Here is a 25,457-nt window from a genome sequence, read left to right as displayed (position 1 = left end):
GCCTGTAAATTGCTTTTAGGATTTTGGCTTTTGCTCTGAATGAGGTGAGAAACCATTAGGTTTGGAGCAAAGCGATAACACGATCAGATATGGTTTAAAAGGAATATGGTGGCTGCTGAGTGTGGGATAGATTACTGCAAAGTAAAAAGCAGGGACACTACTCAGGTTATTGCAAGAATCCAAGAGATGATGTAGATTTAGACCACTGTGACAGCAGTGAATATGGTGAATAGGTAGATTCTGGAAAAAAAAAAAAATTAGGTAGAACTGACAGAATTGCTGTTTAATTTGGAAGTGTGAGAAATCAAGGTTAATGCCTAGGTTTTGGGCCAGCGCAACTAAAATGTTTGTACTTACTGAGGACAAGAAGAGGTAGGGGCGTGTGTCTGCATGTAGAAATCAAGTCAGTCATCCTTTAGACAGCCAGATGGGATGATGAATAGGAAGTTCCTGAACAGGAAGTTCAGGAGAAATGGCTGGTAGGTCAACATATCACAATGGTTAACTGTGTTCTTAAGCAACTAGGGCATGAAAGTACTTCATTGTTTGGCCTTGACAATACTCAAATTTGATATGGTAAACAAGGAATCGAGGTTACATAGAGGCTCAGACAATAGTAAGAATGAAAAGTAGTTATTTCATAAAACCATTTTCTACAATACAGAAAAAAATTAAGAGGGCTCTTAAAATTTTTTAAATACATAATTTCATCCAGAAAGTGTACAACTTGGGAAGAGATTATCGACAACGGAATGTTAAAACAACATATTCCATGTAAAAAAGCAACTATCAGGAACACTGTGTACCAGAGTTATTCATTAAAAAATTCTTTAAAATGAGGCAAAGGAACTAGTAGTTTAACAGAGTATCAGGAAAGAATGCAAAATATTGGTTAATTACTGGGGACCTGAAAAAAAAACACTCGGCTAACTGCAATCTTCCTAGTCTTCCTAGAACTTTTTGACCTTTCAACACAAGTTCTTCCATAACTTTTATTTTGAAGGGGGAGGGGCTGTCATGTCTTAAATTTCTGGTCCAAATACCCTTACTGTTTTATTTTTCTGTTATATTGGGAGAGTAGAAAGTTTTAATAGCTACCTTAGGGTATGTTCAGTATCTTCTAAATTCAATGAAGACTGCTAACACCCTTCACATGACATCTTACATTTTCAAACCACCTCCCACAGCCCCCCAAAAGTTGCTTAGGCCACAGAATGAGACCAGGGCTCAAATCCTTGTTCAGCTAGGTTATCTAGCCAACACTTAGCAGGGAAACTCTTGCACCTGGTTACTCATTTTAACTACTACTTGGCTACTGGCTGAATTATGCATACCCAGAATAAAGTTAGGTCTTAGTTATAAATTTGAATGTCACTGGGTTAGACTGTTACTCAAATTAGTTCACTGTAGGATGTTAATAAATCTTATTAAGTAAACATGTAAATCAACCCACAGTATTAAAAGTACTATGAATTTGTCATTGTTAGAAATGTAATACTTGGGCATACAATGTAACAAGTTCTCTTACAGCCATGAAACATCAAGAGTAAAATGAGTAAAATCATCACAGGGTCGGAAGTATCAGGAACAGCCTTCACCTGGATGGTTTTTCAAAACAGGCCACTGGGTACCATTCCATAGTTTCTCAATCAGTGGCCTGGAGTGGGGTCTGATAACTTTCGTTTTAGAGAACTTCCCAAATGATACTGATTATTGCTGGTCTTGGGGTCACGTTTTGAGAATCACTGTCCTAAATTCTTTACAGACCATTGTTTTTGTTATAACTGTAAGAAATTCAAAAATAGAACTCACACACAGTATTAAGTTAAAGTGTGGATTTCATGTTAGCTGGAATTACCGAGTTAAGACCAGAGTGTCTTTAAACACAGACTTTAATGGTAACAATCCTTTAAGCTCTATTAACCTTAGCTATTACAAGTGTTATGCAGATGTCACTATTAGACAATATTTAGTGACTTGCACTGGGTTCCTCATAAAATAGAGACAAATTCACTTAAAACTGTAATCAACAATCATTTAACAGTTTTGTTATGCCAACACAAAACATGGCTAATTTGAGTCACTTCCAAAATCACTAACACAGCATGATCAGTATCTGAAGTATGTCAACTAAGCCATTAAAAAAAAAAAAAAAAGTGAGTGTTTCACTACCCCTGAGACCACCAGTTAACTGTGGTTCATACTTTAAAAAATTGTGAGTACACCCACACAAGAAAGCAGAGTAGTAAGTTATTTTTTTCTTTTAAATCTGATTATCACATTGCAAACCTGCCCAGGAACAAAAATGAGTCACTTAAAATATAATTTATCATTAACAGCTCAACTGGACTATAATCCCCATAGGTTAAGAGAAACTTAAGTATTTAAAATCTGAGTTATGCATTAAAAGACATAGGAAACAGGAAGAACCAAAATCAATTTTTAATCTAACGATCACTTCAGTCCTATACATGGCACTAGTAATATATATGGGGGGGGGGAGGACAAATTCTTGGATTCTTTTGAAGGTTTCATTGCAGATGATCTCAAGTCCAGTGTTCATACATTCAAAAATGTTGGTTTTCCAGGTACTTTACTGTTCTCTTAAACCTGGAGAAGCCTTTATGGCTTATTCCCTTAGAAGTGACATACGAAATATAGAAAGCATCAAGTCAAAGATACAGAGAACTGGACACATCTACTAATCATTATGACAATAGTTTAAGGAAGTCATCTCTATAAACACTTAAGGGCTGTCTATGGCTAAAAAGGTCAATTTGAAAGCCAATTAGGAATCCAGAAGCTCTGACAAGTATGTTTTATTCGTGGTTGGCTTTTAAGAAATGATATGCCTACTATAAAAGCTGTTATTTTGAGGGAATCTCAGTATTTATTCTAAAAATAGAGCCAAAAAAAGTTTCTTACCTTGTGGAGAGGTATGTTACTAATTTCTCATTTGTACTTTGAATCCAACAGTTTTAACAGTATGACATCTACCCTTGAGTTGTTTTTAAAGCAAAAGATAAAACGAAAAATTCACTCATTGGAAAATTGTATAACTGGATTGATATTTCTCAATGAAATGCTTATTACAGAATTAACAAAGCCAAAACATCTTCGGAAGGCATGCATTTCACTTTCAGTTTAGATAAGAACCTTAAGTCAATAAATCATGTCCAAACTACATATTAAAATGTTTATAAAAATCAAGCTTTAACATTTATTTTATATCTAACTTTCCACATCTGTGCGCAGACAAGGAATAAGATTGCACATAAGTGTAAGCAGTGCAAAAATGTGGAAGTGGAAAAGTCACAGATGTGCTAGAAATTGAATACAGGACTGTAAGAAAGCAATGGACAAATCAAAATAACTAGGAAAAAGTAATAAAACTATAGGGTCAGAATTAGGAAGGGTGAAGAATGATAATGCCCTTGTTACTACAGAAGTTAAATAAGTGGCACAGATAGCACTTGTCAAACAAAAAATAATCCAATAGCATTGACTTTTATTCATTCATGTTAAGTCACCTGAAATGATATCTGTTGCATTTAAATGCTCATTAATGTAAATGGCTGAACAAATTCATTTTAATGGATACTCACTCCATTAAAAAAAAAAAAAAACCTCAATATCCCACATAGTTAAGTCACTTCAACATAGCCTTATGACAACTCCCACACCAAAACAGTACTTTATTTTGTAAATTTTGACCCATTATTACTCCCATGTTACGGTTTTTTCAGCTGTCAAGTGTACAACGTGAAGAAAAAATTTAGTTAGATAGGGGTTGCACCTGGAAAATAAATTTCTTAAACTCCATATACACGTTTCAAAACTGCTGGGTCCCAAGTCCATCAATGAACTCCCGGGCTGCCAGTATCATGTGCAGCATACTAAAGCTACACTATCTGAATAGCTTATTAATTCTGCATAAATCAGGTCAATCAATGTGTCAACCTGTAACAGACTGCACACTTTTAACTGAACATGGCAAAATATTCACTCTCTAGAACTTTACATCATCATTTGATGTCAAACAATGAAGCAAATCCCAACAGTATATACAAAAAACAGCTTTGCATTTACAAAAGATTGTTTCCCATACTGATTAATCCAGGCAGCTAACTCATTGGTTTATGCAACTTTATTGAAGAAAAATAAATCAATTACTAGCAGAGCTATTAGTTGATCACTCATCCATTGACAACTTGCATCATTTATTCAGTGCTATATTAAACAGTGTATTGGAAGATAGATTAACTAATAGCTCCAAGCCTCCTAACAATTTAAATGAAAATTACAAAATGTTTGAGACCCTATTTTGGAATACAAAGGGTGTTTGACTTCCAATTTCCATTCTCTGTAGAACAAGAACAGGTCATTCCTTTATTGACATGCATAAAATACATCACATTTTCTGTTCTGCTGATGCTATAAATTCAATACCAATTCTCCAGCCACATCAGTTATGAGCATAAAGTATATCATGTAACCTCAAATCTCTAACAGTGGAAGGCTTACACAAGAATGGATGCTGCTAGAATAATGCTGCTTCCCTTGATGTGGCAACTGAGCATCCATCTCCCTCCCCCTCTGATGATTCTTCAGCATGTTAGAGCAGTGAGGAATGGTTTTAGTCTCATAACCAAGTTAGAGTGAAGACATTGGCCACATAATACACATGCTCCATTTTTTTAAAAAATTCTGAATCTTGGGCAACTGTTCTCTTGTAACTACTTTACAGTTTCTAAAAGCAGTTATTGTCCAAAGCTGGAAGAACTTAAGTCTTCTCAGATGAGCATGTGAATGAATGGAGGGAGGTAAACAAAAAATAAAATTAAAAAAGATGAGGTCTGATAGGGGAGCAGCCGGATAAGAAAATCAAAAAAGGAACAGTAATTTAAAGTTTATTCCAGCTATAATGCAGGTTATTCTGACTTTAAGGTAGCATCACATGGCATACTTCTGAGTCCATTCCCGAGATATTCTGTTGTACCTGTAAATAAAAAAGATGTTATTTAAAAAGTTAAAATAATTTTTAATACTTAAAAGGGAAGGAAAGAATCTATTTTACCTCTAGACTCACCAGGGAGTCACCTTTAACGGCTATGATTAGAATAAAGCCAACAAGGAAGAAAAAGCACTGATACTCAAAGCAATGTAGGAAACGAGAACTTTATGCTTCAATACAATGTCCTAATACACTGAAAGTAGTATTTTAATAAACACATAGAATGGCTAACAAAAATCAAAGACCTTTTCTGTCTCCTACCACTGAGCTAATGTTCTATTAGAAACTCTACAACTAGTATCCATTCCAACAAATTTTAACATTTAAAATTTTTTTTACAATTCATCAGAACAGCAGATTCTGTACATCTATAGCAATTTCCATTAAAGCCAGACCAAACAATGAACTAAAACATTTTTATCTGAATCCTAGACTTTGAAAAGTTACTTGACCCTGGATATTACCAAAAGAGAAAATGCCTTTGAGACTTCGGCACAGGCAGAAAAGTAAGACACTGGGTAAGGTGATGAAAGAGCAGTAACTTTCAAGACTAGGTGGGTGTCATGTGTTAATCAAAACCACATGTTACTTTTAAAGTGTGGTGATTGGCGCTAACAAGCCCCACTTGAGACCTGATGAATGAGACTCTGGAGTACAACTGGGGGCATCTTTGTTTTAAAAGACCAATAGATAATTCATACCTGAGCAAGGTTATTTATTACTGAGGAAGATCACTAATACTGATAAAATGCTATCAATTTCTCCTTGTATTACAACCATGCCACAGGCCACTTACCCGAACAAATAATGAAGTGATAACTTTAAGAAACAAATATATAAAAGGGCATAGGAGAACTTTTGATTTATATTTACAGTTTGACCTCTATAAAACATTAACTTCATTTCAAACTGAGAACTAAACATAATTCAACCATTTTTCTAACTTTAACATATAAAAATTCTTTGCTCCAATTCATGGTTACTTCATTTAAGGATACCTCTTGTAAAGCCAGCACTTTAAAACAAAGGTTTTTATTTAGCATACGGGGAGCCACAAAGTATAGCTGACACTAATGCATGCTTGTCAGTAATGAACATTTAGTATAGATGGTGAGGCTTAAAAGTGTTTCTCCCTTACATTGTTATCTCTTGGCAAAATTTTAACCAAGTTACCACATTCCATATAGTACTGAAGTTTAAAATATACCAATTTTAAAGTTAAAATTTAAATACTGTAGTAGTTTGAAAAAGAAACTAAAATTTTCTTTTCTTACTGGTGCTAGATAACTGGTTTGCCATGCAAAAATACTTTCAAGCAATAATGACTATTGGGTATACTTTCACGCTAAACAGAGATCAAGCAGTTAAATGTACAGTTTTCAGAAAACTGCCACATCTGTTACCTTTTGTTAGTTAATACAGTGCCTTAACGCATGCAGCACTCAAGTGCTGGCAGTACCATGAATAAGCGCACCATAGAGTGCAGATCCTCTTACCCTACAACATAGCGTATTTCTCTGTCCACTCTCTTGCTAACCTATTGTACCTAATTGAACAAGTATACTTAGCATTAATTATAACATACAAAAGTTATAATGGTAAAGTTGTACATACATAAAGAATTCAATATATAAAAAATTTAGACCAAATTTTTACAACAGTACCGATATTTTTTTTCAAAAACATAATTGGGGTGAAGAAAAAATACCTTTCTTCCTCAAAACAAAGTGACAAAACGTTGAACATGTTAGAAAAATAAAACATTTTAGATGGGCTATTTATTGCTACATAAACCAAAACCTAGTAATTAAAAAAAAAAAAATCACATTTCAGTAACTGGTTTTCTGCACATTTCAACTATCATCTTACCAGAAATAAGCATCAAGTCTTCTTGGTGTTGCCCTGACGACTTACAGCAAAGTATAAGCCTAACTCATTAAGAAAAGCCACTTTTTATACTGTTTTCTTAAACTAGTACATACTTACTTATCTCTGTCTGTTTTATAGATCCGTGCAATCTCTGGCACTAGGGGGTCATCTGGGTTTGGATCACATAGCAGTGAACAAATGGATAAAAGAACTGGAAGAAAACAAATGCCTGTTACCCATCATCAGGAATTTGGATAAATACAAGTATTTAAAAACATGTATTATAAACCTCAATCTTCAAAAGATTTTTATTGGTTTATATCTTAATCTCCGTAAGACAAAGCTTTACGGAGATTCTGCTTTATAGGAGACAAGTTCCTGGTAGGTAAGAAATACTAAAATAGATCTTTGCTGGCATCAAGTTTACTGATTAGCTATAAAAATCTGCCAAAATCAGGGGTTCTAAGACAGTCAAATGATGCCATATTAGTTTGTATTACTTTTTTTTTTTTTTTTTGCCGTGCTGCAAGCCATGTGGGATATTAGTTCCCCAACCAGGGATCGAACCTGTGCCCCCTGTAGAAGAGTTCTAACCACTGGACCACCAGGGAATTCCCTGTATTACTTTTTAAAATAAAGTGGTATAAGAATTTAAGTAACTGGAGTTTCTTGGTACTCTGCAGGGTGGGGGGACCTTGAATAAAAATATCTGGGGAACATCTGTGCAGTATTATTCTTAGCTGTTTGCCATGATAAAAAAAATCCACTTTCTGTCCTGCTCTCGAGGGAGTTTCACAGAAATTCACAACTGCCCCCACTGACTGTATGTTTTGTCTTCCTGAATTTATAAGGTAGAGACCATATCACAAAAGTACTGGTTAAATTTAACAACGTCAAGATCTATTACTAAGTGGGCCTTCAACTCTAGCTCTTACCCTGTCCTGTTCAAAATATCAACTTAAAAGATGCCAAGCATCATGGAACATGTACCTAATTCCTTCTAAATGTCTGTTATGTGCCAGACACTGTGCAAGGTTTTTATAAAAGTTTAAGATATAAAAGCTTAAAGTGGTCAAAAAACAACATTATTATCGCACATATAATTTTAAACCCAAGTGCGGGGGCAGATATAAAACTAAACCCACGTTTATAGAAAAAGTATTCAGTATTACAGTGCATTCCCAACAATGGTTAAAAAAATAACCTGGAACCTAGTATTAAAGCTTTCTTAATACCAGATATCTGGTGTTAAGAGAGCCTGATCTGAAAAGAAACTTGAATGTATCCAAGAGGGTGAGAAATAGGCCTAAAATTATGCCTCACTTAAAAGAATTACAGCAGCATTCACCCAAATTGTTTTTCTTTCTCCCCGCAAAAAGTATTTCCTATCAAATAAAATTTTGGGAACACTACAAAGTCCCTTTAAGGAGATTCAAAAGCACTGTACAAGCATATGAAAGGCTTTATGATGTCCTGCCTTAAAAAACAAATGAACAGGGGCTTCCCTGGTGGCGCAGTGATTGAGAGTCCACCTGCCGATGCAGGGGACACGGGTTCGTGCTCCGGTCTGGGAAGATCCCACATGCCGCGGAGCGGCTAGGCCTGTGAGCCATGGCCGCTAAGCCTGCGAGTCTGGAGCCTGTGCTCCGCAACGGGAGAGGCCACAACAGTGAGAGGCCCGTGTACTGCCAAAAAAAAACCCAAAACCAAAAAACAACAACAAATGAACAAACAAAACCAGTTTCACTTTGCATTTACCATACTCATAAAAATAAAACTTTTGGTAAAACACAATTAACTATTTCAAGAAGCAATAGTAAGTACTCAGCCAGAAATTGAGAATGCTTCGAGTCAGCTGCTATCCTCAAATATCTGAAATAATGTCATAATTAGCAACATTAAAAACTAATTTTGTGTACTAAGGAATGCCAATACCCCAAAACTGAAAATTACTAAAAGGCAGACTTCCTTCCCATTAAGTAGTTTTGTGTTAGATGATTTTATTTGTGGGGTAAAAGCGACATAAAAGCCACCAGGGTCATTCAAAGAGTAAGAGATGGAGAGACACTCCATCTCCATCTGGGATATTTACATGGAGACTGGACAACCTATTAAAGATGTCACATAATGGATCTCTATTAAAGTAGAAGAGCAGAATTTATCTACAGACCTTCCCAAGACTATACATTTTAGACTATTATTAGGTAGGAACAACCTACCATGATCACAAAACACCTAACTAAAGGTTTTTAAAAAAGGGTTTTCTATCTAAAAAATAATAAACACAGGAAAGCAAAATCACAATTTTTCTGTGAGAAAGCTCAAGTTTCAAAAGCTCTATTAACTTTTGGTATATCATTTTAGCTAAAATTTAGGCGACGAGTGAATGAGATGTGCAGGTGGCTTGGGACTGAAAAATACTGTAGAAATCAATTTGTTCCTTTCCCCACCTTTATCAAAAAGCTGTCATCATAAAAATACTCAGAAAAGTAGGCTCAAAAATGAAATTCCTTTAACTATTAGAAAATCAGCCTCTCAAGACTTTCTCTAAAACTATTTTACCTTTAGAAATAGTTAAAGCAGGAGACCACTGTGATCTTAGAATATCGAGACAAATGCTGCCATTACTGTTAATATTTGGATGATAAATTCTTGTTGTAAATGCAACCTAAAAATAAAAACAAAAACAAAAAAAACTTTAGATATTTTTCCCAAATAAAAACAAGCACCCTAAACTTTGGCAGAAGACTTTAGCAAGACTCAAAATACTGTTAAAATTCTAAAAAATCAAATAGCTAAAACCTAATTAATACACCTAAAAGGACCAAATATTACAGAAACTGGTTTCTATATTCTGACCAAGATCCCTCACGGGCTCTCCTATTTTTAATTAAAATGGAAAATACAACTTTGGGGCAAAAATTTTATTGTCAATGATATGGTGGGCTGTTCTGAAGGTTAACTTTTGGCCCTACCATATCATGAGTATCAAAGAGCCATTTGAAGGGTATTTAACATTCACTTAAAAATAAGAAACTTCCAGATGTAAACCAAAACACCCAGGCCAGCTCATTTAAGGCATCGAGTTACAAAGGTATGTATTTGAGCCTCCATTTCCACTGTACATAAAAAACACAAATTTGAATATCACAAAGGCATTTCATCTAAAATAACTGTCATATGCACCTATAATTGTGAAGATAGTTTTAGTGAAGTGCCAATGTTCTATATATATTATCTTCCATAGTTATTCATATAGATTGAGTTTATCTCAATGGCTCAAAAAGTTAAGGACCACATGCTTTTAATACCTATAAACCGGTCACCCCAGTGCATTAAGCAACTCTTGAGTTTTGATAAATTTACTGTTACGTGTGCAAGCTCAAAGCCCAAAATGTATTACAGTCTGTCTAAACCCGAATACAAATACGGTATAATTTTTAGCAACATGTGAAAATGCATACTGAAGTTGGATATTTGGAAGCCTAGTATTATAAGACACTAGGGTAATAATCCAAATCTGTATAAGCACAATAAAGGGGAAAATAAAAAAAGCTTTCACATGGTATATTTGAGGCTTGCAACATTAAGGATACGGCAATTCTCACCTCCACTTACAAAGTTCAAATCCAGATTCAGCTGCTCTTTTAACTAAAGGTTAAGAGTCAGCATTCAACATCAGTGATTCAACTCAATATATACATTCAGCCTCAATTATTCTTATTCACTATACATTCATATCAATTTAACCTTGACTTACACAGAACCCTAATTTCTAAGAATTAGAAATTCTTATTTTTGGAATAGAACACAAATCTATACTCACAAATTTGGAGGGGAAATACTTGCCTTAGGTGGTTTGAAGGGGTAGTCTGTAGGAAAATGAATTGTCAAAAAGAATACACCACCTTGATATGGGCTGTCATTCTGTGAAAAGAAAAATATGCTTAACTCTATTTTAAATGTTACTGCTAGATAATTCATGTAACATTTCTATTTTCTAAGCATTTCTCTAATATGAAGCAAAATTACCTATTTACACTGCAAGAGTCTAAATTATCCCACAATGAAGTCCGTATTAATGAAAAATCACAATATTTACTATAGAACAATGAACCCTACTTTACTTAGATCCTACTTTATGAAAGTTAAAGAAATTTAGAAAAAATAACCCAGAAACACAAGGTTCTAGACCCCAATTCTCACAAAGTATACTTAGCAATAAAAGTCTACATAATAATGTACCAAGTTATAATTTGAAAATATAAGTTTACATTTATTTGTAGAATATTTCTTCTAATGATAGTCATATATACACAAATGGCTTTGTACCTCAACAGGCTATTCTGGTTACTGGCAAACCAAAAAGTTAGGTCTTGTAGGTAACATAACAACTCCCTTCAGTAGGACAAGTAGAACAGAAACAGAATATGTTTTTAAAGAAAGTTTAGTTCCCAACTGGCTCCTCAAAATTCTCATTTAAAAACCATGAAGTCTTGGGACTTGCCTGGTGGCACAGTGTTTAAGAATCTGCCTGCCAATGCAGGGAACACGGGTTCGAGCCCTGGTCCAGGAAGATCCCACATGCCGCGGAGCAACTAAGTCCCTGCGCCACAACTACTGAAGCCCACGCGCTTAAGAGCCAAGTGCTCCGCAACAAGAGGAGCCACCACAATGAGAAGCCCGCGCACTGCAATGAAGAGTAGCCCCCGCTCGCCGCAACTAGAAAAACCCCGCACACAACAACGAAGACCCAATGCAGCCAAAAAAAAATTAATTAAAAAATAAAAACCATGAAGTTTTTTCTTCAAAAGCACAATACTGAGTTCTCTACAGCCAATCAATACACAGGATTACTAGATTTGGAAAACTGTGGAATGTTTGTTTGGTCCATTTCAATAGAAAATACAGAATTTTAAGCTATAGCACTACTTTTTCTCCTTAGCTGTCCTGCCCACTTTGAGTATGAAGAACTCCTCAGTAAGTAAATATTATACAATGTTAGTATGAAGTAACATTTGGGAGAAACTTGCGAGTATTTTACATTTATTAACCAATAAAAGGAAAAAGACGTTGTTCCCATTTTATGAGTTGAGTAAAGTAGGACTTGAAATAACTTAGTGAAGTATACAATTGGTACATGATAGAAACAGGATTCAAACTCAGGTCTTCTGAAAACCACTGCTTGACTCGGATCAAAGAATGATGACAAAGGACGGTGATCCAGTCAAGGATTTTAAGGTCAAATTTTTTTAAAAAAAAGAGATTGCATAATTGTCTCTGGATATGCAAAGAGCCAACCTGAAGACGTGTTTGAAAATTTGCAGTAATTGAGTTATTACCAACACCTATTCCCCTCCATTTGAGTGAGGATGTATACAGCACTAATATGAGCCTTTTTATATGCCCACTCTGTGAGGCAAATAACCTTCACAGGTCTGACGCTGTAAGTTCATTTAATCCCCAGACCTCTGTAAAGTAATTAAACATTAGTTGAATTACTTTAACTCTGCCGTTCTATTTACTAAGTATATGTAAGGGACACAGAACAATTTCTTATCTTGATGAGCTTACAGTCTGGTAAAGGGAGATACAGTGAAATGTTATAGCTATTATGAAAAATGAACGAGGGTGGGGTTCGCTGGTGGCGCAGTGGTTGAGAGTCTGCCTGCCGATGCAGGGGACACGGGTTTGTGCCACGGTCTGAGGATCCCACATGCCGCGGAGCGGCTGGGCCCGTGAGCCATGGCTGCCGAGCCTGCGCGTCCGGAGCCTGTGCTCCGCAACGGGAGAGGCCACGATAGTAAGAGGCGCGCAGACCGCAAAAGAGTAAGGTACTAAAGAGGAGTTTTCACATATTATTAGCCTTTGCAGGAAAAACATAATAAACAACATAAATTGAAAAATTCACCCTTATGTAACAATAAAACAATACCCACTGCTTTAGTTCAAGGTCTTACTTCAGATGGACCAAATATTTTACTTCAGATTGTTTTTGTATCTGATTCTGCTCAGGCTGCCAACAGTTACATTATTCACAGATACGGTACTTTCTTCTATGGCTATGTATCATAGATTAGATGGAAGTTAATGTGGTTCTCAAAATAATTTCAACAATGTCTTTCTGCCAGCTCCGTTTACAATTTAAAAAAGTCAGGCACATAAATATCAGAAACAATATGTAAGGAAGTTAGTTTCTCCTCACTGCATCAATTCTTCATGGAAATTTCCCTTAACATAGCACAAAATAACCAACAAAAGTTTAAAAACCACATAACAAGCAACACTGCCACCTTCTTTCAACGGTTTGTTTTTATCGGCATTTGTGCTTCCGCAGTATCTTGCCTTCGGAAAGAATAAGCTAGCACGTAGTTTTTAAGAACCAAGCATTTTTGTTCAACCATCAAGATTTCCTTACTATAATCCATCAAAATCCAATAGTAACTCTGTCATGAAACCTCAATTAGACGATCCACACCTTAGAGGGTCAGAAATCTTTAGTTCTGTGACACTGCCATCACTTTGACCTAAGAAGCACTCCAAAGCAAAAGTAATTTTGTTAACGTTTATTCTTCCAGCAAATCTGCGATTTATGGATTGTTATGCCACCACTAGCCCTACTGTTTTGGGTCACATCTGCATGCCACTTAGGGTAGGCATACTAACAAAATAATATTACCTAATCAAACTGTGACGTTCTGTCATAAAGATGCAGTCAAAAGCCAAAACAGCATGGTTGTTTCATTGATACACTTCATAGTAAGGATAATGATTAACCATTTACAAGCTGGCATCTAAACTTAGGTGCTTACTTACAAAACGTGCAGTTAAAACCTGCATTTTGGGTGAGTTTTTATAACTTTTGACTCACTCCTGAAATTACCCAACAGTGAAAATTAACCTCCTCAGAAAACAAGTACATTTCAGAGACTAATGTTACTAAAGCAGAACTATGCTGTTATGGTATAAATATATTTTTTGCTCTTGTTAATCGGGAATATTTAAATAGTTCTGAAAATCAAATATTTGTTTTCAAAAGCAGAAAACTGCTATTCCTTATATTAAAAGGTTGCTGAAAAAATTAGCAAAGCATAGCCATAATCTGAAATACATATAAATAAAAAATGTTTCCTGAAAATAAAAGCAAATTAACAGCTGAAAAATTCTTCAGGATAAGCAATCTTCTATTTTGTGGAAAATTACTAACAAACTCCTCAATTATGCTTCACTTTGATTTACTATAGGTGCATTCCTTACCTTTTGGAAAGGAATAAATAAAATAACGAAGTCTCAAAAGTCAAGCAGAAAAACATTACACTGATTTAAAAGAGTTGGTTTATTATGCACACCATCCAATGTTAAGTCTTAACTACCAACTCTTTTGTGCTTTATTAGTACAGACAACTAATTTTTATAATGAAACTATCTTAAAGCACTCTGAATCAAAGATGAGGTTTATTTGGTATAGATATGACAAGGCATTTTACTGAATTCCTTGCTTTGAAAATTGGTGATCTATAATGGGAAAATTCTAGAAGTTGCAACTCTAAGTGCCTAAGTGGACCTGGTAGAAATTGTGGCAGACACATATTTCCTGAAGAAAGGAGGCAGCTGCTACTCCACCCCACACTTGTAGAAGGAGGGTCTAGCGAGAGGGTTTTATGTTAAGATTATCAACATGTAAAACACTGTGTGGGCCAGGACCTCCCTGGCGGTCAAGTGGTTAAGACTCCACGCTTCCGCTGCAGGGGGCACGGGTTTGGTCCCTGCTCAGGGCCAAAAAAAAAAAACTTTGTATGGGCCAAACTGGGTAAGCCATGAGTTACTTAACTATATGTATTTAAGGGGGGGGTGGGGCGGGGGCTGGGCGGGAATCACAATTTTGTCACCAATTAGACAAAAGCAAGCACTTAAAACAATAAAAATAGACCTTGAGGTAACTGGAAACAACCCTGACTCTGTAGTTTTTTCATTAGGCTCTCAATCACAGACACATCTCAAATTGTTAAACTAAATATCCCCCCTCTATGTGATTTACAATCAGAACTGCTGAATAAACACTTGCTAAACCAACCCACCCACTGGCTAGCTTTTTTTTCCAAGGGCATTTCTTCTTTTAGAATTATAAATATCTACTTACTGACCATTATCTCACCTAGTACATTACTGCCAGTTATGTTGAGATTAAAATACCGAAAGGGGGAAGAAAGCAGAAAATTCAGTAACACACACACACACACACACCCCTCAGAACAGAAATTTAGGTGCCTTCCACGTCAAAAAAAAATGTTAAGTATTGTTCAAGATACAGTCTTACCCCAGGATGTTTTACTGTGCTCTAATTCTGTGAAACTCTTAGATGGTATCCATAATTCTGAATATTCAATTATCCAGCACATACAGTTTCTTATCTACCCAGGATAGAAAGGAATTTTGCTGTATTCAAAATATCACTTTCTAAGGACTTCCCTAACGGTGCAGTGGTTAAGACTCCACACTCCCAACGCGGGAGGCGCGGGTTCAACCCCTGGTCAGGGAACTAAGATCCCACACGCCGCATGGCATGGCCAAAATAAAATAAAGTATCACTATCTACCTAAAAATATTCAAATTTTACATGAAACTGAAGTTCTATAAAAACTCAAATATCAAAATAATACAATTAAGCTAGATTTTAGGCAGCTACAAGAAGAGAGTAAGATCTTTGAGTAATATCATGGTACAGCCAGAAAACTAATGGGCTATAAGTCAGGAAGCTCTGTGACAATACTTTACATTGCTATGAAAGAAAATTAGAATGGAAGAGGTATTTGATTGGTCATAGAAAAGCTATACATACTCTAGAACCTGAACACAGGGACAGACACTTACAGTATACTTAACTAATGACCAATTGTTTCTTTCAAAAGCAGTGCAACAACTAAGGCATATCTCAAATAAAATTACAATGTAATAAAATAAAGCTAAAGGCTTAATTAAAAATTACTAACTACATCAATGCTGGATTTTCATTAAAAGCAAAAACTTAATTCTCAGTACTTACAGGTCCCATAATTGTGGCTTGCCAATGAAACACTAGAAAAAGAAAACACTCTTGTTATTATCTAAAAATACACAAGCTTTTTTGAAACTAACCATAAAAATCAACTTGAAAATTACTTACTATCATCCCCAACTGGACCTGCAGAACATTGTGCTGGAGGGTCACGGGCCAAATCACTAAGTTCCTACACCAAGACAGAAAATGCTGGATCATGTTACCATAATAGAAAACACAAGCAAGTAAAGACAGTCGTCTGCTTCCAGTTATTTTTACACCATTCTTTAAGGGACATATAATCACAACTTACATCAACAATACATTCTATTAGGAAAGAAAACATAAGTAACCCCAGTCCAGTTTCTGGGACACACTAGGCACAGTTATTTTATGGACACATACCAAGACAATCATCTCGGCTAGGGGTTCATAAAAGCACACACACACATCGCTATGAAGTTTTACTGCAGGCATACACCTCGTTTTCCCATGCTTCACGGATACGCGATTTGGGGGGGGGGTTGTTTTGTTAAAACAAATGGAAGGTCTGCGGCTACCTGTGCCATCTTCCTAACAGCACCTGCTCACTTTGTGTCTTTGTATCCTATTTTGATAATTTCTGTAATATTTCAAACCCTCTACCAGTAAAGAAAGATTACAACTTGCTGAAGATCCAGACGATGTTTTTTTAGTAATAAAGTATTTTTAAATTAAGGTACATTTTTAAAGACATAATGTTATTGAACACTTAATAGACTACAGTAGTGTAAATGTTAACTTTTATACGCACTGGGGAAGAAATAAATGTGACTTGCTTTATTGTGATATTTGCTTTATTTGGGTGGTCTGGAACCAAACCCTCAATATCTTTGAGGTGTGCCTGTACATGAACAAAAGCTGTCCTCTTACAAAATGAAAAAGTTGTAATCAGACACTTTCCTAGGTTAAGAACTTAGGGCAGTTATCAACATTCATGTTATTTGCTGAGCTTTCAGACCATCTCAGAGGCTCTGTCTTAAATACTGTCTGCTGTCTTAAATACTCTTTTTCTGAACCACACTACCCAGTGACCACATTTTCTCCTTAAAAAATCTCTCATGGGGCTAGGTAAGTACCCCGTTTGGTTTGATCTCCTTATTCCTCAATTCAACCTTGTCTTTTACTTAACATTGAGTATATCTCTGGAAAAACCTTCCTCTCCAGGTAGAAAAGCACTGTGCTTTTTTTTGCTAAGAAGCAAAACAAGCAGTATCCACAATTCCATTTGACCTTATATTTCCAACATAAGTGTAATTTAGCCCTTCCATGACTTGTGCATAACCCATATGGGTAATCTAGTAAGAAAACAGTTGCTTCTTTACAAGTTTAAAAAAATTAATGATACAGCTTTATCTCTATACACCTATATATAAATTCCTACAGTACAGGGATTTTATAGACCTTTGAGATAATAATGGACTTCTAAGAAAAAGGCAGGGAATACACTGCAGGAAGACAGATCAAATATTTGCCTTTACTATGGGCAAAATAATGCACTTCAGAAAACAGCCAATTGTTCAGGAATATCAGTCTAGATTCACTCCATTAAAAAAAAAAAGATCAATGCAGAACTGTCCTTGAGGGGTAATCATTTTACAATATACATATATCAAATTATTATGTTGCACATCTATTACGTTATATCTCAAAAACAAAACTGGGACAAAGGAGTGCCTTGATATACACTTTGCCAATTTGCTTCTGAATCTCAAACTATGACTGCTTATAAGGTTATCAAGGCAGCCAGGGAATCCCAGGAGTCACAATCTTAAGATGACTGGAAGATCAGATCAGATTTTTATGCTTGCCCATGTAAATATACCTCATTTGTTCAACATATTTAAAGAAAGGGGGAAAATTCATTCCAGAAACTTAGATTCTGATCAGTACTAATTACAGAAGCTCTTATCTCGGAGTTAAGCAACTAGTTGAAAGAAACTGAAACTATGTACAGCTTTAGCTTAGAACTGAATCATAGTTTTTTGAGCAAAAAAAATATACTGGCAGCTTGAACTAATCAACTATCCAAATGACTTTTTCATAGGCCAGATCAACTCTCATAAAGCATTTATTTGCATTCCATGATCAGCCACTTTATTATAATGGCAAGCTACTTCAATACCATCTCAAGGTATATACTTTATTGCAGATAAGGATTGAGCATAGTCTAACTGATATGAAGAGAACTTTTTTCCATGTTCCAAAACTTATTTAACAAGTTCTGTTGTTTAAATGATCCACCAAAAAAAGATAAACCAGAAGCTAACTTATGCAGGCTAACTTCCTCTGCCGGAACATAAGGGTCCAAAGAAGTCTATTTTAAGATAAACTTACCTGTTCCAAACCACCCTCTCCCCTTTCCTACACAACAATAAAGACGTGAATTTTCAAAAATGCTACTAAAACCAAACACAAACTTGCGCATACAATTCAAATGCTCAAATATAGCATCATGAAATGAAGACAATGAATATGCACCTCCCTCAATATGGATCATCAGTCTGGAGTCTCACTTTTAATCCAATTTAGACCCACTGTTTCCTAGGCTTATTTCCGCATCTCTAAAACACAATAGAAATGCCTGTTGTTACAGAACTTTTGAAAGAATGAGTAAGATAAAGTACTTCAGCACACTATCTGGCATATAATGTATTAGGTGCTCAGCAAGTGGAACACCCACCTTGAAGGCAAGATTTCCTAGACAGGCACTCAAATCACTTGTTTACTAAACAAAAGCAAAACTGCTTTATAAATAGGGTACTTATTATAGCCTTAGCTTATTTAAATCTTTTGCCTGTGTGATGAATTTTTATGCTTTGTTGTCTATAACATACTCTTCTAACAATTATATGGCTCATGCTATGATATATGTTAATAATACAAGGTCAGCAATTCGAGGGCTATTTGTGGATAGGCTTTTAAAGAAACCATGTTATTGAGTTGTATGAAATTACTAATACTTGACCATTTCTGAACTGCAATTTCATATGGTTCTACCTAAAACTGTCAGGTAAGCATGTGAACTCAAATATTACTAAAATGAGTTTCTTACACGGATCTACCCCAAATTTATGTAGTTTTCTGTACTTACACACTTTTACATATGTTAATGATAAGAAAAATATCTAGCATTTTTAAATTAAAAAGTAATTTAATGATGGGTGGTCTAACAAAATACCCAAGTGATGCTGAAACAACATAAACTTCAGGAATCTATAAAGCTGACCTAGAATATATCAACATCCTACTTCGAAGTTGCACATTTTATGAAAAATCTAAGAAAACATTTTTTAACGAGTCTTCCTGCACATGGGGACATCTCTGAATCACTCAGCCTCTATATGCTGACATTTTCACTCCTTTACAGTGAATGTACAATTTCAGAGAGCACTGAATTTAAGCTCTTCACTCCCATAACTTCAGGCTCTTATTCCCCTCAGATAATTTCTAAATGGCTTATTTTCCAAGTTCCCCGTGACTAAGACACCTCTTAAGTAATACTCAAAGATGTAATATTCGGCCAAGTATGTACCAAAATCGACTTTAAAATCAACATTAAAAAATGACCTAAAGTAATTTTAAGAATCAAAATATCTTTTAAATCATATACCAGCACTTACCTCAAAGATGCCAACTAATTCTCATGACATTATTATGTCCATAGCAGAAGCAAGTAAGATATAAGAATATCTTAGCAGTGAAAATATATGAGAAAAAGCATAATAAGTCATCTCAGATGCTCTTCCATGCACCACTGTCTACTCAAACCCTTTTTTCCTACTTTCCTGGAAATGCTTTTCTCATACTCCACAGGTATGACTGTAGTGTTGGGGTGACTGTCAGCCACCATTAACCAACTACTCAGAAAGGGTAATCAGAGAATTTTGTTCCATCTATCCCTACCCAAGATTTTCAAATTGAAGCTGGAAAGGACACTTTTTCCTTCTCTAATCAGGAGCTGTAAGGATGTGACCCAGAGCTACTGGCAGGCATATGCCCTGAAATTACATGGTGAGTCCAAAGAAAAAGAGGCCACATTGGGCAGGAGAGATAAAGAACTAACTTGGCATACAGACACACAATTTCAGTTCCTGAGGTTGTAGCTTGCTCTAATTCCTACAGTTACTGCTTTGATTGTTAACCACCCCAGTTTTCTTCAAGGGGTGGGGGCAGCAAACACAGAGTAAGGAGAGATCCACTCTAAGCAGAGTGCTACCTGGGCCCCATTACCAATTATACACATTTTAATCCACGAAATGTGTTGCTTTAATCTTGCTGTAAAACATGTAAGAAATATAAATGAAGCAAAGTCTCAAAAGGAAACTAGAGGAAGCAGGGAGAAATCATGTGGCTTACCTAGTAAAAAGTTAAACTTTCAATAATAGGAACTAAAGATTAACTTAAATCCATTTCTAAAATAAAAAGTGTAATATCAGTTCAAGTTACACCCAACAAAGCATTTATTCATTTATATGAAGACTACCTTTTTTGGTGTCAAGTATGTTAGGTCTGAAAATACCAAGATAGAAAAGATAGAACATGAATGCCTCCCCCAACAGACTGAGCTAAAAAAAAGCGCAGACATAATACAAAACCAAAAAATTATATTTCAAACAACCTGAGTGCTTAAAGTAAAGACATTCAACTGCTTTGTGAATCCTGAAAAGGTTATCACTAACCTTGCCTGGGTTTAAAACAGTGACATTTGAACTGGGTCTTGATGGAAGGATAAGCATTCAAGGTAGAGAAACTAATTCAAAACCAGGGGTGTGAAAGAAAACAGGCTGTAAAAACTTGCTTGTAGTTTGGTATACCAGAGACACAACAGGGTACCGGTAAGGGAGTAGCAGATGTGGCTAGAAAGGTTAATCAGGGCTGGATCTTTTGAGAGTCTTGAATATTATGGCAAAGACTATTCCACAGCCAATGGGAAGTCACTGATTTTTAAGCAGGAATAGTTTTTAAGTAGGAGTAAGACAAATGAGATTTGGATTTTTTGATGTACTAGCAGTAGTACACTAGGAGTGACTGACTTTTTAAATTATTAATCCTAAAAGCAGTCATGTATCTGTGTACCTAGCCTGACATTACATTTTTACTATACCTCTTTCAGATTTTAAGTTTTGCAGATATAACAGAAGATCTCTCCTGTACTCCCCAGATGCCCTTCCCTTTCCCTGACAGGTTAAGACTATCCTAAATTTGGTTTCTGCCATTTCTCCACCTTTTCATTCACTACTACACATGTATATAGCATTGTTTGTGACAAGGTCAAGGACTTCTAAGAACCTGATGAACTACTGACCCTCTATCCCTCAAATACACATGCCCACACAAAATTTTACTTAATTTATGGGATGTCAAAGACCCTCCTCACCCTCCAAATTGTAGGAATACCTACTACAAAGGATGTATGAGTAGATAACTACATTAGGAAACTATAGCAGTAATTCAGGTGAGAGAACATAAACTAAGTCACTGGGGATGAAAAATATCTTAAAACACTGATCACTTTACCCTTACAACCACCTTATGGAAATAGGTCTCATCTCCATTTTACATTAGTGTCGCCCCCCCACGGCCGCCTTAAGAGGGGAAAGGAAAGACTGAGTTCAGATACAGGACATGCTGCGCTTCAGGATGGGCAGGAACGCAAAGTAGTGTATCTACTAGATAACCTGAAAAATAGGTCCAGGGATACATTTAAGGCTGCTTTCTCAAGAGTGTCCTTGCATCAAAGATGTATTTAAGTTAAAGAAATTTGATATGGTACTTGGCAAACTGGAGAAAAAAAATTTCAATCACACCAACCCAACTCTTCATCAAGACCACTGAAATAAAATAGTTGGCAGGGGAGTTTGGCACACACTAGCTAAATGCTCCACTCACCTTGAAAAGACACTGGATCAAGGACATATAATACAGGGTACGATGCTAAAAACTGTACTCTCCGTGAAAAAAAAAAACCCACCAAAGTTAGACACTTCTCTGCCACGGTGTACTCTTTTGGGGAAATATTCTCCTTTCGGGATCATCTTTCTCTGAATTGCTTCTCCTGAAACCTCCTGAACACCTGGCTAGTGTGAGAATCCAGGCCTTCTCCCACTGGGAAATACGTTTCTCCCTTCCCTTTAAAAGCCTAAATAGACCGATAGGAAAAGGAGTCAATCAAATTTCTCTTACAGGCAACCAACAGGTATAGCTTAAGCCAGTGAGTGTTCTCATCTGGAGGTACATGATTAAACATTAATGAGTCTGACCATTCATTATGTGGGACTCAAAACAGAAAGCCTACAGTTTGTTTTGAGGAAGATCTTTGCTTCTATCATCATGGGACACAGTATCTTTGACAACTGACTGTTGGAGATAAAACATGAAAAGGCTGAGAAAGACACTGGCCAAGAACAGAAGTCTAAACATACTGCTAAATATTTGGTTTTTGTTTCTCTAGTCTCTCTACATCTTCCTCACTCGATATGAAATGACCAACCACAGACTACAAAGAACAGGAAACCAAGGTATTGAACAGATTAGAGGCTCTGAGAGATGTTAGGGAAGTATAAGAAATGGTCACTGCCTCCAAAAGGCTTATAAACTGGAAATACAAGAACTATTTATGAATAACTATAGAGCAGCCATGAGTAGATGAGCCTTCAGTAAGATTTAAGACTTCCGGTAACTATTATTTACACATTCTGCTAAACATTCTTTCAATGACAGCCATTACTTATACATTAGATCAACATAACCAAAGTCAGCATTTATGAAAACAAAATTTGTTTAATCAGTTCTGCTACTGAAGTGTAACTCCCTGTATAACCTTTTCTAGTTTGTCCAGTTCCATCACTCTCCCAAGGGCTGGCCAAAATTTAACCCAGATGACTACTGTGGTAAGGTCAAGTACAGTAGTTAATTACGATATTAAGTACAATAATTACCACAATGTTCCACGATCATGTTATCCCAATCTCTGCCATCCATCTTGCATCATCACACAAAGTCATAATAATAGCAGTACGGATACATTTCCTATCATCACTTTTGGGAAAACTTGAAGTCCATCCCATTACTGCAAGTTAATTTCTTGTATTTTATTCAAGAGTCCATTTCTTTCAAAACTTTTACTTGACTTCAAGATTTGTATGAGCATGGGAATCAACACTATGAAGACAGCCCTTGGGACTTCCCTGGTGGCACAGTGGTTAAGAATCTGCCTGCAATGCAGGGGACATGGGTTTGATCCCTGGTCCGGCAATATCCCACATGCCGCAGAGCAACTGAGTCCACGTGCCACAACTACTGAAGCCCACGTGTCCTAGAGCCCGTGCTTGACAACAAGAGAAGCCACCGCAAGAAGTCCGCGCGCTGCAATGAAGAGTAGCCCCCGCTCCCTGCAACTAGAGAAAGCCCGCGCACAGCAACCAAGACCCAACACAGCGCCCCCGCCCCCCCAAAAAGGACAGCCCTTGCCTCTTAAACCTATACTGAGCAACATAAAATACTATCTTGGGAGCTGGATGAGATGAGGGCATGAGGTAGGAAGGAGAGTAAGTGCCTTTAAGAAATTCTGAAATAAGAATCACCCTCAAAGAACCTTTACGACCTAGCAATATAAAGGTATATATCTTGACCAATGATAGAAGTCAAAATGCAATAGTAATTACCCAATGAGGCAGACAATAATTGCTCTAGTTCTTATAAAGATCAAGTTTGCTATGAAGTAAACAAAAAGTTTTTAAACTTCAATGTTGTGAAATTTATTTTACATACCGCACGTGGATACAAATATCAAGGAAGGAAACAAGTATCTCAGAAATGCATGGTTACCGCAAGTCATTTCAAAAGAAGGAAGCTTGGCAAAAAGATTTTGGGATCTGAACAATTTCATATGTGGACGTAAGAATGGGAAGGAATAGTCCCCTTAAAAATCATTTTAGTTTGGAATTTGTGATTTCTTCTAAGAAATCCTGAAAGTTTCTTTTACATTAAAGATTAAGAGGGTAAGTGCTGCATACCATGTCTCATTACATCACTAACAAGAAATTAACTTCCTGTTTAGCTATAATTATGAGACAAGTATGCCTGTTCATTCAGACAAGGTACAAAGAATAGCTTGAATGAATAATACTGTAATTTTCTTTCTTTAGATCACCATTAAAAATAAGTCACCTCAGATTACTCAAAGCTGTTCTTTTGTAAGCAGTATCTCTAAATGGGCAAAGACAAAGAGCCAAATTTAGCTCCTAAGCTTTGATCCATGAAAGCAAATAAGGCATTTTATAGATATGAAAAACAAAAATTAACAGCAGTCCAGTGGTTGAAGACATTCAATTATACATTAGCCAGGAAACTGTAACAAGGCTAGGATTAATATGAGGTATTCCATCCTGAAAATGAACAAGTAACCAAGAAGTAGTGAATCACAACTAAGACCCAAAAGGTTAAATACAACAAATTTAACTAAGAAAAGCTGGCTGGAAGTCTCTGAATGATACAACACTATGTTCAAAGTATAGTTGGAGATAAAAATCCGATGTTTGGGCAAAGTATAAAATACTCATTTGAACTTTTCCCCTGCCCACGTAACAGGACCGAGGGTACCATTTTGAGACTAAATCTCATCTAACAACATAGACCAACAAATGATATACTCACTAAACATATCCATTTTTCATTACACTATACAATTTTGAAATAAGATCATTGTTATGGTAGCAAAACTAGCTCAAGAGCACAAAATTTCCAGTGAAATAAAAATCATTTAATTTTGTTAACACTAATTTGTCTTGGAAAGGGAATTAGTTATAAAAAACACTAAACAGTGAAAAAAATATATATAACTATATATATATAATATCGTACGGAAAGGCATTTAAATAAACCTATCTTTAATAATGGGTGAATCTGACATTGGAATAACGATTCCCCTTATTTTAAATAAATGCTTCCCTTACTTGATTTATAATAATTTTGAAAAGCTGTATAGAGTGACAAATACCAATTTATGTGTTTACATGCTCGTTTCCTTCACTCAAAGAAGACATCCTCATGGGTAGTAACAGGCTTCCCTATATTTTGTCCCCTGAGATTAGACTACTGTGCCAAACAGTAAGACCTCAATAAGTATTGATTAAATGATTATCCCTTATGTCTGAGGTTCTTAACCAGAGGGAGGCTTCAGAATCACCTAAGGGACATTTCAAAATTATGCCTGTTCCCAGAGAAATGGTTCAGTAAGTCTGGCAAGACCCCATGTACCTATATTCTTTTAAAAGCTGTTAAACATTCTGATATATAAATGTAACCCATGTCAAAACCCACATACACCAAAATCTAGTAGAATGCAAAAGCTAATCTAGGATTTGAGAATTCAATCTGAAACATTCTAATCTCAATACTAGGAATTTGGTGTCTTCTTTAATAAACGGATTATAGTGAAATGCTTTGTAAAATCCTCAAGAATTGACTGTTATCTTAGATAACAAAGGACACCTG

General features: G+C 35.9%; 1 protein-coding gene across 4 annotated transcripts in view; it reads right to left on the bottom strand.

Annotated features, from left to right (window-relative positions):
• Window positions 1-1,874: 1,874 nt before the first annotated feature.
• UBE2D3 (ubiquitin conjugating enzyme E2 D3) overlaps window positions 1,875-25,457 on the bottom strand; it is a 29,273-nt gene continuing 5,690 nt past the window's right edge. For 3 of the 4 annotated variants that reach the window (XM_079919675.1, XM_079919676.1, XM_079919674.1), the window contains exons 3-8: window positions 16,047-16,110; window positions 15,927-15,958; window positions 10,733-10,810; window positions 9,446-9,551; window positions 7,001-7,094; window positions 1,875-4,999 (exon numbers count right to left, since the gene is read on the bottom strand). In XM_079919675.1, coding sequence (XP_079775801.1) covers window positions 4,954-4,999; window positions 7,001-7,094; window positions 9,446-9,551; window positions 10,733-10,810; window positions 15,927-15,958; window positions 16,047-16,110 — 420 coding nt within the window. In that variant the 3' untranslated portion in view covers window positions 1,875-4,953. The remainder of the gene's footprint in view (window positions 5,000-7,000; window positions 7,095-9,445; window positions 9,552-10,732; window positions 10,811-15,926; window positions 15,959-16,046; window positions 16,111-25,457) is intronic. The other variant, XM_079919677.1, reaches the window with a different exon arrangement.

Source organism: Stenella coeruleoalba (assembly GCF_951394435.1).
Source record: "Stenella coeruleoalba genome assembly, chromosome: 4".
Lineage (NCBI taxonomy): Eukaryota > Metazoa > Chordata > Mammalia > Artiodactyla > Delphinidae > Stenella > Stenella coeruleoalba.
This window is presented reverse-complemented; position numbering and strand designations above follow the sequence as displayed.